The 12,488-nt window shown below is 46.3% G+C and overlaps 1 protein-coding gene across 3 annotated transcripts in view; it reads left to right on the top strand.

The window, feature by feature from the left end:
* The first annotated feature begins 183 nt into the window (after positions 1-183).
* The window catches only part of LOC135825507 (origin recognition complex subunit 3-like), an 82,350-nt gene continuing 70,045 nt past the window's right edge, over positions 184-12,488 (top strand). For 2 of the 3 annotated variants that reach the window (XM_065338154.1, XM_065338153.1), the window contains exons 1-6: positions 184-435; positions 2,544-2,601; positions 4,177-4,289; positions 5,110-5,335; positions 6,722-6,826; positions 11,244-11,287. In XM_065338154.1, the coding sequence (XP_065194226.1) occupies positions 409-435; positions 2,544-2,601; positions 4,177-4,289; positions 5,110-5,335; positions 6,722-6,826; positions 11,244-11,287 (573 nt within the window). In that variant the 5' untranslated portion in view covers positions 184-408. Of the gene's footprint in view, positions 436-2,543; positions 2,602-3,972; positions 4,069-4,176; positions 4,290-5,109; positions 5,336-6,721; positions 6,827-11,243; positions 11,288-12,488 lie in introns of those variants that run through there. The other variant, XM_065338155.1, reaches the window with a different exon arrangement.

The following is a 12,488-nucleotide window of genomic DNA, read 5'->3' as shown; positions in this document are numbered from 1 at the left end:
CCACTCACCACTGTAGCTGTGTACATGTGTACTGTCTGACTCTGCACTTTCTTGTGAATCATGTAGCTCCGGCCAAACTACCATGGCAACAGCGATGGCGGCGCGAAATGGATAGATTACTTTCGAAAATGATTGATTCAAAATAATGAAAATTTGAAGATTGAAAACACTGCGATTCAAATATTCAAGATCGCATCAAGACAAGAGTTGCTGAATTCATGGTTTCGTGCCACAATAGTCAATAATATGCAGTGAAACCTTGACTTCGGCTTCTCAGTTTAGGTGGTATGGCAAGTCATATAGTGCCACCGTGATGAAGTTGAATTAGTGAAGAAATACAGCTATTCATAAGTCCGAGGGAGAACAGTTCGGACATATTTGTCCAAGGAGGGGGAAGTGATCAGTAAAATGTCCTCTACGCCTTTCATCTCACAGGTGAGCCGAGAACCAATTGCTTTATTCTAAGGCTAGTTCCACGTTTTCGTGACTATAGTTGGCTCCCGGTGTGTATAGTGACCACCAATGTGCACGAGAAGTAGTTCTTTATAGCCGAAGCTTTTTGTAACAGAAATACACTCACACCGTACATGCAGGCAACATGCCATGCCTAGCGTTCGGATCGTGACTGCATGAGTGCACTTGGTTTACATGCTCCACACAGGATATGGTTCATTATCAGGGCCGCCGGAGCCGGTCCGGCTGGTCCAGTGGTCCGGCCATGCCCAGCTGGATGGTCCATGTGATCCGTGCAAAACAGGTGTAAAAAGTTTGAGAGGTACATGTCCACGTACTAGGTCAGGACTCGGTGACGAGGATTGTTCTTTTAACGCCTGCAGCACAATCTCTCCGAGTCCTTCCAGTGGTTTTCACCAAAGAAACACCATGGTCACTCCTATCGAAAATGCATACACGGGTTAGCATTGGAACCGAGCAAAACATCGCTAGTGAGAGACTCGATCGAGAGAGATCGAGGAGCCGAAGAATAGTGATCGGTCGTTCAATAAGCCCACGTAGAGTGTGCACACACGTACACGTGGCATGCATGTAGATCTACACCAGGCCGCGCCAGGGAGTCGATGGTAGCATACACGTGCACTGAGGATCTAGAATCTAGGAGTCAACATGAGATCGTAGTCGCAGTACTAAGTGAATAGTCTTATCAATCGTCGCCATTGGTGTGGCACACAACACTAGTACGATTATAGATAGCATTTTAACATATTTTATTACTTTTGCAGAACGCCCTAAAGTCAAAACACCTGTACTTACTACTACCGTAAAGTACCGCCAGAGTGCCCCACCATCTCATCCTTTCGTGGTCATATTGTGGAGGTGGTCTGCTGTCTGTAGGTCATACGACATGAACCTTGTACACATATTGCACGTTTTGCAGTCAATCCGTACCTTCGAGCGGACACAAGCTCCACACAAAACCCTGCCAAGCGTGACCTTACATGTAGTACACTAAGATTCTCACATCGTACAAACTTCGTTGCACTCTGCCATACGATTTTCCTTTCTCTGGCTGTAAAATCAAGGTGAGGCGGTCTCGCGAGACGGGGCGCTCTGGCGGTACTTTACGGTAGTATAGTTTTCTTCTGCAGTCTTCTGGAATCGGAAGTGTTCAAGTAACCGACAGTTCCGCAGTTTTGAATGCAAAATGGCCGGGCATGTGGAGCTGTGCACACACTGCACTGTGTACCGCTCTCCGGATCTGCATGTGCGTGGGTGTGTCCTACTAGTACTGGGTGGGTCCTTATTTCTGCCCCCGGGGAAAATCCCGATGGCACGGCCGCCCGAAAATCTGCGATTTTCACGTGTGTTGTAAAGCACCGCACATTTTGGCAAAATTCACCACGTTATTCCTGGTAATCCATGGAAGTAACACGTTGGTTTCTGTATATGCCCGTGTGGAGACAGTAGTGAATGAAGTGTGCAGCTACAAACCGGGCACCCAGGCCAGGTCTACGTATTGCTTGCCCAGAGTTGTGACTTTTTCTCACACCTTACACCTGGGTGTAAGGTGTGAGCAAATGTCCCAAGTCTGGGCTGGCAGCCTGGAATCTTTATCCATCATGCATCAGGTCATACTTGTACTCTTGACAATTCAAGGCAGTAGTTGTGTGCTGCAATACATGAAATTCAGCATAATTTTCTGCATATTGAATGCCACAAATTGTTAGGTTTCATCGCAATTTTCCCCATTTTGACGCAATTTCCTTGGGATCACTCCGCCTTTACACATTTCCAGTCCACATTTTCTGGGAAATTCTTCCGCGATTTTCCATGAGGACAGCTGTAATTATGTGCTTTAACCTCACTGGGGAGCCTTTTTGATTTGGGAACGCTTTGTGCGCGATGTTTGCTCAGTATCTTTTCCCCCACGCATGCACTTTGAAATCAATGCTGATCGTGTGCACAGGCATTTTACCTCTTTGATCCTGGTTGCATATGCAGTAAATTGGTGTTGACTACCGCGTACCCTGTGACAAGACTCTTCTCAGAACAGACAAATGTGTCTGTATATTTTTTTATTGTCTTAGGGAAGCTTTCTCTTCCGTCCAACTTCTACTAAGAGGAAGAAATCTGCAAGTTCTTCTGGTAAGTGGCCTCCTGTGTGCCTGTGCGAGTGTGTATATATGTGTGTGTGTGTGTGCGTGTGTGTGTGCGTGTGTGTGTGTGTGCGTGTGTGTGTGTGTGTGTGCGTGTGTGTGTATGTGTGGGTGCACGTACGTATGTGTGTGTGTGTGTGTGTTTGTGTGTTTGCATGTGTGTGTGTGTGTTTGCATGTGTGTGTGCATGTATGTGTGTGTATACATGTGTATGCATGGTGTGTGCGTACAGTCAACTTCGCTAATAACGACTGCGGATATAACGACAATTCGCGAATAACGACAGAATTTCTATGCCCAGAGCAAAGTCACATCCAACTGTAATACATACAATGGGACTTCGGGTATAACGACACTTCGCGAATAACGACACTTTTCTGATGCCCCGCCGAGTGTCGTTATAAGCGAAGTTGACTGTATGTGTGTGTGTGTGTGTGTGTGTGTGTGTGTGTGTGTGTGTGTGTGTGTGTGTGTGTGTGTGTGTGTGTGTGTGTGTGTGTGTGTGTGTGTGTGTGTGCATATGTATGCATGGATGTGTATGTGTGTATCTGTGCCTGTGTGTCTGCGTTTGTGTGTGCAAGCAGTGACCAGCATCCACAACTTAAGCATTTCAGACTGCTGGCACTATGCGACGCAGAAACTACCAGTGTGACTACAACACATCACTACCAATGTGGTCGAGGGAATAATTTAACCGGTATCGCATCGCAGTTTGCTAGGCAATTATTCTCAGGTGCGAAGCAACTTCGGATATGTGTCGCAAAAACCGCGATGCATATTGATTTTTCACTGTATCCTATGAAGCACAGTGTACATGCCGGGTGTGTCTCTAAGGGATGAAATAGATGCACAAAACTTCGAAAGTGCTCAGCTATGCATCCTGGCACCAGGCTAGGTTTGCAACTAAGGTGTTACAGTGTACTTGTGGTCTGAGCTTGCACTCTGATCAGCTCTCCAGAATGACAATGTTGTCAAGTGTTGAAGAAAATTGCTATGCAACATTTTCTAATTGCTATTCAAGGTTGATTTTGTGTAGCAAAATTGCTATGCAAAAGATTGAAAGTAAATTGTTCCCTGTGGTCCCACACATCACCACCAATGTACATACTCATAATGGCTTTTTACCTCGCATGGTTCTTCACATTTTGTATCACAATTTGTGGATTCAACGATAAAGATGATCGAACCTCACTACCAATGTGATTAGAACACATCACTAGCAGTGTGATCACAACTAGGCATGACAGCTCTCGCCTTCACCCTCATGCTCTGGTTTTTGCTCACTCTCTTCGCGCGACTTAGGGTGTACGGTTTATCAACTTGTTGCTGTGTCTTTCGTTCAGTGGAAACCCCGGACTTCTCTGCCTTTATCCTCATTTGCCTACAATGCTCCTAAAGAGATGGCTACAATAATGTCAGCTTGAGGAGACAGTCACAAGGTCTTACCCTCAGCATTGTAAGCTCTGTAGTGATGCTGGTGTAGTCCATTGCTACACCTATACATGGGTCAATCTGTGTATAGCAGTTAGCTTAGCTTCATTCTCTCCTATACTGTGCTTTCTAGGATCTTCTGCCGGAACTGGGTTTCAAGCCTTCCCTGGCGAACCAGCACAAGCAGCGAAGCAACGCTTTGAATGCTTTCAGCAATCTTATGAAGTGGTGGAAACCATCTTCAAGGTCAGCATCACTCTCATATGAAAAAGTGCTGTCAGTCGGAGCAGAACTGATAAAACAAAGTAATATACATGTACCGTATTTTACCGGTTATAAGTCGACCCCGGTTATAGGTCGACCCCCGTATCCGGAGGTCTTAATTATGTTTTTAAAGTTTTTGCCCAACGAAGCACTGCTAACCACTCTCTGCTACTAACACATGAACAAATCACATAAACACTCCTCATTGGATTCTGAAACATCCCAATCCTTGAAAAAGGCAAATAAACTTGGCAAAAATGCATACACATGGTGCACTCGTGTATTCAGTGCAGGTCATTTTTGGAAGATACCGATAATTCCCGGTTATAAGTCGAATCCCGGTTGTAAGTCGACCCCCACCTTTTCTCCTGCTATTTTCAGTCATAAAAGGTCGACTTATAACCGGGAAAATACGGTATTACTTTGTTCTATCAGTTCTGCTCTGATTGGTAACTCAAATGAGTAGCAAATGTAGAAGTGCCGCCTTTGAGGATGAATGTCACTGCACTTACATCAACGTCCAGAGAGATACCCTGCATTCAATGACTTCAGTCGTTTTCTTGTTTTCAAACTCTGTGGCAGGCCATTTATTAATAGTTTTGACAGTCAGGGATTCGGGGTGCGAGAGATGGAAGGTGGTCTTGTCCATTTTAAAAATGTTGGTACAGGTAGTTTATTTCCGACTGAGCCATCTTTCCAGGCCTCCTTCCAGTTGTTGCTCCCTTCTCCTTGGGATTCTCACTTTTCTAGCCGTGCGCATTTTCATGGTGTACGTTGGGTTACTGTCTGTTTGTGTGTCCAGAACCTCAGTCAACTGCAGCACCGAGACTTGGTCTTGTCACTGATTGACTGCCTGAGCCGTGATGCGGATCCAGCCAGCATAGCACGAATGCACTGTCGAGTGGACGACAGGTCTAGCAATGGGGACTCTACTGCTGACAATCAAGAACAAGACTTTCTACGCATGTATAAATGGCCAACAGGCTCGCAAGAAACGTTGCATCTGCGCACAGTGGCTTTGTCAGCCGGTTAGTATCCCAGTGCGGCCGGCTTTAGACTTTAGAGTTATTCCATTCGACTTATGCCTGGAATGTTGTTCTGTCCTGTCTTTCCATCTTGTGATGGCTTTTCCATGCAAGCTGGACTGTACTTTGTTGTCGCGAAGCCTGATCATCTATTTATTGCAGAAGCGACACTGGTTTTCGCCTCCTCCAGCCTCCTCCAACTTTGTTCACTGTAGACTTGCCAGTGCCCCCCCCCCCCCCCCTACTGTCAACAAAAGGAATAATCTGTCGATGTTCAGCAAGTGCGTTTGCAGATTTGGATGCTTTTCTTGCAACAGCAGTAGTGGTGGTGGTGGTGGTGGTGGTTGTGTGGAGGAGGGGAGTTATCGTTGTTGCTGTTGTAGTTGTAGTTGTAGTTGTAGTAGTTGTTGTTGAGCCAGGAATCCAGGAACCACTTCATACAGTATGTACTGTAAAGCGACAAACTTTCCCGGCGCGCAAATTTAACGTTTACATAAATCGGACTGGTTCACGATGAGAAACTTTTGCGATTCTTTATCTTCAGTCGGATCTTGTACTGTCTACAATCAATGTACGGAGAGATTTGCGGCGATTTACAGTGCGTATCGGTTATAGTGTGGTCGTATACAAGAATATACTGCCTACAAGAATGAACACTCATTTTTTCATAATCATAACACATATTTTATGTGTATATTTATTCTTACAAGCAGTATTATCGCATAGTAGAATATATCGGCCCTAAGAATGGATTTTGTGTAGCAAAATATGCCAGATTAGTGCAAAGTGTATCGCCTGTAGTAATAACATCTGTGCTCTGTGCATACTCAATACAATAATATTCAACACAAAAAGAGAGTTATGTCCAAGGGAGCATTGGAGAATCACTTTTTCTGTCCAGTCGGACTCTTTCTTCCGACTTCTCTCGTATCTGCTGCTCCGCAGTCGCCTAGCACGACCGCGAGTCTGATCCGTGTGTATCATGTGTAGACCTACATGATTGTACGTGTCCACATGCCAAACGTGCGCTCATAATTATAATTATGATACCTGTATGTCACACGTGCATATGATATGTCACACGTGATTTATCGTGTGTAAGAAATATCGGCAATAAGAATCAAATGTCGTTTTTCAAACACCCACGCTATAACCGATACCTACTGTATATTCGTGAATGTGTGATGGTCGCGAAAAGAGCGAAAGTTTCTCACTTTACAGTAGTACAGATGCTGGGTAAATAATTGACAGCATGCTGGGGAACTAATTGAAAGCATGATGTTGCCCATCAATATGTTGCCGCTGCACACTTTTCTTGATTTCAGCTCTGGTTGTTGCTGCTGCTGCTGCTGCTGCTGTTGTCGCTGTTGTTTTACAATTTACTTCCAGGTGCCAATGCCCTGGATCATGTTGAGCTTTTTGATTATCTGCGCAAGCGTCTTCGGAAGGACCTCACCCCATTTGTAGTGATATTGTCAGCCTCAGAGTGTACAAGTAAGTTCGAGTTGCTAAAGTTCAGTTGTGATCAGCTACACATCCCCTATGATAGAGGTTCAGCCTATAAGCCATGCACATGCATTTATATCACACACTTGCGATAAAGCGGACACTCTCGCAAACAGGACAGCTTGTTTATAATATACCTGTATGCATTAGGGAAGTTTCACCCTACGTGCTTTCTCGCCGAATGCTAATTATGCCTTTTTGCGTTGGAGACGTGTCGGCCACATGTGCCTGCGAACTTTAACCACATTCTCCATTTGTTTTTCCACGTGTTGTGGACGTTGTGATTTGCGCGGCTTGAACTTTGGCCTTGAATGAATCCGGAAGATGAGAAAAACATTTCAAAAAGTCCTACGGAGGAGGGAACATAGGGAAGCGCTTTCCTACGGAAATCCGTGGAGAGATTTACGTATGAAAGTTGCCCTCGCTCCCCGGCGCATACGACATACGGATTTCAATTTTTCATACGTAATTACAAGGGCTGAGTCGGGTAGCATTTTCTTCGGGTATCGGGTTCGGGTAGTTTTCCACGGGTAGCATCGGTACCCGATCGGGTAATGTTTCCATGGTAACACCACAATGCACCCCTTCCCTCACACACTGGGTAGACATGCGGAGTATCACACGAATTTGTGCATGTGCACCGTACATCACGTCATCTGCGACTTCGGATTTTCTGGTACTATTCTGTACCTGTCTACCCGAGGTCCTCACGGGTAGCACGGGTACTCGACTACCCGTGCACACCACTAGTAATCACGCAGAGCGAAACGTCCCTTTTATCTGTTAGGCCTCATTTACACGACAACGATTGAAAAACGTTTTTTAATCGTTTTCGAAACGTTTTTGCTGTTTACACGAAAACGATAATCGTGTACACTGCAACACGTTTTTCGGCGCGCAATGGTCACGTGCAATAAGTTGGCCTGGCGCAGGCTGGCGGCGGCATGTTTTGAGTATAAGGCTCGTACTAGTAAAACGTTTTTGCCGTTAAGGCTGCAACCATACTAGGTACAAAATCACGTACAAACGGCATTACAGTAGAAATCGTCATGCCGACACGTGCGAAATGCAAAATGCGCTTTGTAGGTTTTCAGCAACTGGCGCACCCCTGTAGAAAGCCACGTTTGTCGTTTTCGTCGTTTTCGCGCTCCATCTCCTGTGTACAACTTTGTTTTGTACCTGGTCGTCGTACATAGCATCAGCATCAGCATTGTTTTTGAATTTCCCGGTCTTTTCCAGCGCATGGCACACGCTTTGGTACGGTAACGTCACGTGCTGTTCGCGTTAAAACGTCATCTATGCAGACCGAAAAGTGTAGTGTGGTTGCGTACCGACTTGTACTGAGATATGCATGAAAATTTGTACTGTGACTTTTACGTAGTGTGGTTGCGGCCTTACACGAGAACGGAACGGAACGAAAACAATTGAAAAACACTTTGAAGCCGTTTTTCGTTTGAAACATTTTTGAATCGTTTTTCAGCGTTGTCGTGTAAACGCTCTTATCAAAATCTGTGGAAGCGTATTCTTTTGAAAACGTTTTTGACAAAAACGTTTTTCAATCGTTGTCGTGTAAACGAGGCCTTAGTCTCACAGTTTTGTCCCAATCACTGAGTGCGTGGCTTATCGAGAGTAGGCTGTGCTGAGATCACTTTGAGAATGTCCTTCGCCCATGCCCAGGCAGTGCTCAGCAGCTTCAGTAGAAGTACAGTACTGCATCGGAACAAGAACGTTTGTGCGCATGGGCATTAGTAAATTAACTGACGATGTCAAACGAACACATGTGTGCGTTGGGTGGTACAGGCTTGTTGCGGAGCTTTTCGATGAAATGAAAACTGTCTTTTACAGTGCAGGTTCAAGTCCTGCTTGGAAGCCCAAGGAGTTTTTTTAGCCGTGCTGCGACCCACAGTTATTTGGAAACTTGTGGCCTGGCACGAGGAAAACATGGATGCAGTGAATGGGATTTTCGGTCTTTGACCCCATGCTGGTGAGCTGATCTACTCACCTCCCACCGCTTTAGGAGCTGCATCTGCGCCTTGATCCTTGAAGGGTGGTGGTGTTCCTACGGATGCGGAAAACTCGGCCTCTATATACATGTACATGTATATAGATCTAACAGAGTCTCACGTGAACCGTGAATTTTTTTTACAGTGCGCTTGCAGTGAGGCCGTGATGCGACGTACGGGACATGTAGGCTTGTGTATTTTTGGTAAGCCATATAGCCTAGGCCGGAGGGTGCCCGTCGGTTTACCGTAAAAGTCCGTAAATAAGTACGTATTTACTTTTGAATTTAGTGACCACACCCGTACTAACTTTCGGGCGGGTACTGACTTTCGGGCACGAACTAACTTTCGGACCTGACTTGTGTGTAGTGGAGAAATCATTTTCATGTCGATGTACATGCTACGTGCTGCATGTGCGCACCGTACCGGTACTTATTTCGGGCAGTATGTTTATCGGGCTTGACTTGACTTCACCAGACACAGCCAAAAGAATGAAAGGGGTATTTCTTTCGGGCAGGTACTTATTTACGGACTTTTACGGTAATGCGATCGAAATCATTTGAGGATATTTCTCCATCCTCTTTCAGTTTCTTTAGGTAAGTTATTAGTTCTTTTTCTACTTTCTCTGTTCGAATCAAAACTTTCAACTGGGGCGATAATCTTGAACGTTGATGTGTCATTAAGATGACAGACATCTTGTTGATGTAATCAGTATGCTCAGAACTGTAGCCCGCCCTTTGTCCGGGCGCGTGACGATGATTTCCGTGTTTTTGCGGAAGTCACGCAGGGCTTTCGTGTGTTCATGGCCTAAGGAAAATGATCGCTTGTCTGGAAGTTTATCGGCATGCTCCTCAGCCTCAGCTCGGATCTTTGCTGCGCATATTGATTGTTGGGCCTCTGATGTTGGCGTAAAACGTAATAACTTTCGGTAAAACAGTTCAAACTCGGTCATGATAACTTCCTTTTTATTTGATGGTGGGGAACGCCAAAATCAGTGCCATGGCAAAGGAGCTCCTTCTGTACGGTAGTCAAGTCCATTGGCATTGGTGTTAAGTTTATTATTGTTGTGTCCAGATCGATGTTAACTTGGCCGTAACGTTTCCTTCTGAGCCAGTTATATGTCTTGTCATGTTTGGTGATAAGTTTGATTCGTTGTTTCTGGTCGTTCTCAGAAAGGAGCACTGAGAAGCGAAGGAAGTCGTGAGAGGACAAAAATGCACGTGCACGATCATACAAAGACCTAAACTGGGAACGAGGCTTGCAAACCGTGTCACCGCACCTGGCAATCTCATCCTTCATGAAACCGCGCTCAATGTTCAACTTGTGGTGTGCCTTGGCTCAGTGAACACGCTTTTCTACACCGCTAGGACAGACGCCATTGTCTAAACACCGCCTAAGAACTACTTCGAAGTATAATATGCTGTTAAAGCTAGTCAGAGGCCTCAAGCCGCAGGCGTGCCTCTGCAACGACAACCGCAACTGGATCTCGCTGGAGGTAGCGGGACTTGGAGGACCTGGCACCAAGCAAACACATAATGCTGGACCTTACCAGAGCAAAGCACAGCCGAGTGCGGATCCAAGCCATGGTGGCGGAATACTGCTAGTTTCTCTTTTCTGAGATGAGTGCACCCAGGCGCTTGTACAATGCTGTTGCTGCTTTCCCAGCACCGCCACTGGCCGACATGACGACTGGCACGAAAGAAGCCCTCTCGACTTCCCGAGTTCTCTCCTCGAATCTTCTCCTCTTCTCACATTCGTGGTGTGCGTACACAGCAGAGGTTGAGGCAGCAGGATTCGAAGCAGCATAGGGGTTGAAAACCCGTATATCAAACATTGTGCGCTCGAACCGGCCACCCCAAACCCCACTGGCAGCGCTGTCGAGGGGAGGATTGTCCTCTAAGGATGCAGACTGGAGGCTGAACTGCTCCCCAGAGAGCGGTTGCAGAGGAGGTTACACGGACACTGAGTTAGCCACTTGGTGGATGAAGTTGGCGGTGACATCGCGGATTTTCGTTATGTCTCGACGACGGGAATCCACCGGTCAGGCAGGATAGAGCGTGTGAAACATTGAAGCGCGCATTGCCACAAACGCAGGATGATGGCAAACGCTCCCAAAACTAGCACGAGCGAGTCTCGACTATGGTGTACCCTATGCATGGTGCATGCGTGCGTGCATGCGTACGTGGGTGTGTTTGTGTGGGTGTGCATGCACATGGACACATGCAAGGCACGCGCACGCACACGCACACACACACACACACACACACACACACACACACACACACACACACACACACACACATATATGTACATACTGCCGGAATGTTGTTGGTATTATGGCTGTTACATTGTATGGTTGAGATTGTTCAATGCTCTCTGTCCTGTCTTTGCCTGCTCTGCTCTAGCAATGAAGCGTCTCCTGCGGGTACTCTGCGCTGCCATTCAAGAGGTAGGAGTGCTGTACTACACAGTCACTGTACTACTACTAGAGTGCTATGGCTTTGCATTAAGGGACCCTCTCTAAGGAGTAAGGACGCTATCACACTACGCTTTCACACCACAAACGCGGCTTGAATGCGCAACAAGAATCTTTAAAACTCGGAATCGCAGCCGCTGGTCAGTCGAAATAGAGGCTATTAGTATGCAGATTTGCACTTGGAACAGATTCCACGATAGTTTTCATGAAGAAGCAGAGCATTACTCCAGTGTCTTGTGCTATTGGCAAGGGGAATTTTGTTTGGGACGCAGCGTTGCCGCTGAGCCCAGCGCTGCAATGCAGAGCGTCTGCTCCTTTGCGCATGAAAAATCAGCCTTGTTTCGAGTTTTGGCTATCATTTTGAGCGAGGCGATAACCGGGCGAGCACCGGAGCAACAGCGAAGTTTATCTTGAAAAAACTCTGGCTCGGATCAATTATCTGTGTGCGTCGCCTTTATGGTTCACTTGCTGCAGGGAGACAAAAAAGCAAATCGGAAAAAAACCAACCGGCCTGCACCCATGCTCAGTGGTGGTGTCAAACTGATGCTTGCTTCAGGTATACACCGTTTTTAAAGTGGTTTGTGATCTCCCTTCGAACAGCCGCGAATCACCACGCGCGTGTTTTCGAGCAATCGCAACTGAGCTCAGCCGTGACACCCCGTTACCCTGTCGGTTAAAACACGAAACACTTAAAGTGCAGTCTTGTCTTGGGTGAGACACATAGTATGAACTTCCTTATGTGCAAGTAGCTAGGTACTGGTAGCTGTTCACCTATAATGCATACCAAGCTGATGAGTTCAGAACTGGAGTGAAGCAAGTACATGGTGCAACCAACCATGCACTATTTGTATTGGTTTCATACTGCAGCACTGCTGAGTCATGGCAACTCAACCCAAATCACTGAGCACAGGCTGTCTTTACTCACTCTTTAGTGCCGTTTGTGCCATGCTGTGTGTGTGTGTACGTGTGTGTGTGTGCCTGTGCGTGTGTGCGTGTGTGTCCCATATGGTGCAGTGGTATGTGCAGCGATTTCCAATTGATAGGTTGCGGGTTCGATTCCCGACGATTATGGTCACACACGTCTTTCTTCTCTTTCTCAGACTCTTTCTGACTTTTCTTTCATTCTCCTGGGTGGTTACCAACAGCCAGTGCATGCCAGAGTATGTGGTGTGAT

The sequence above is a fragment of the Sycon ciliatum genome, chromosome 1 (genome assembly GCF_964019385.1).
Source record: "Sycon ciliatum chromosome 1, ocSycCili1.1, whole genome shotgun sequence".
In the NCBI taxonomy this organism is placed as follows: Eukaryota; Metazoa; Porifera; class Calcarea; order Leucosolenida; family Sycettidae; genus Sycon; species Sycon ciliatum.
Note: the sequence above shows the minus strand (reverse complement) of the source record. Positions and strands in the feature narration are given on the sequence as shown.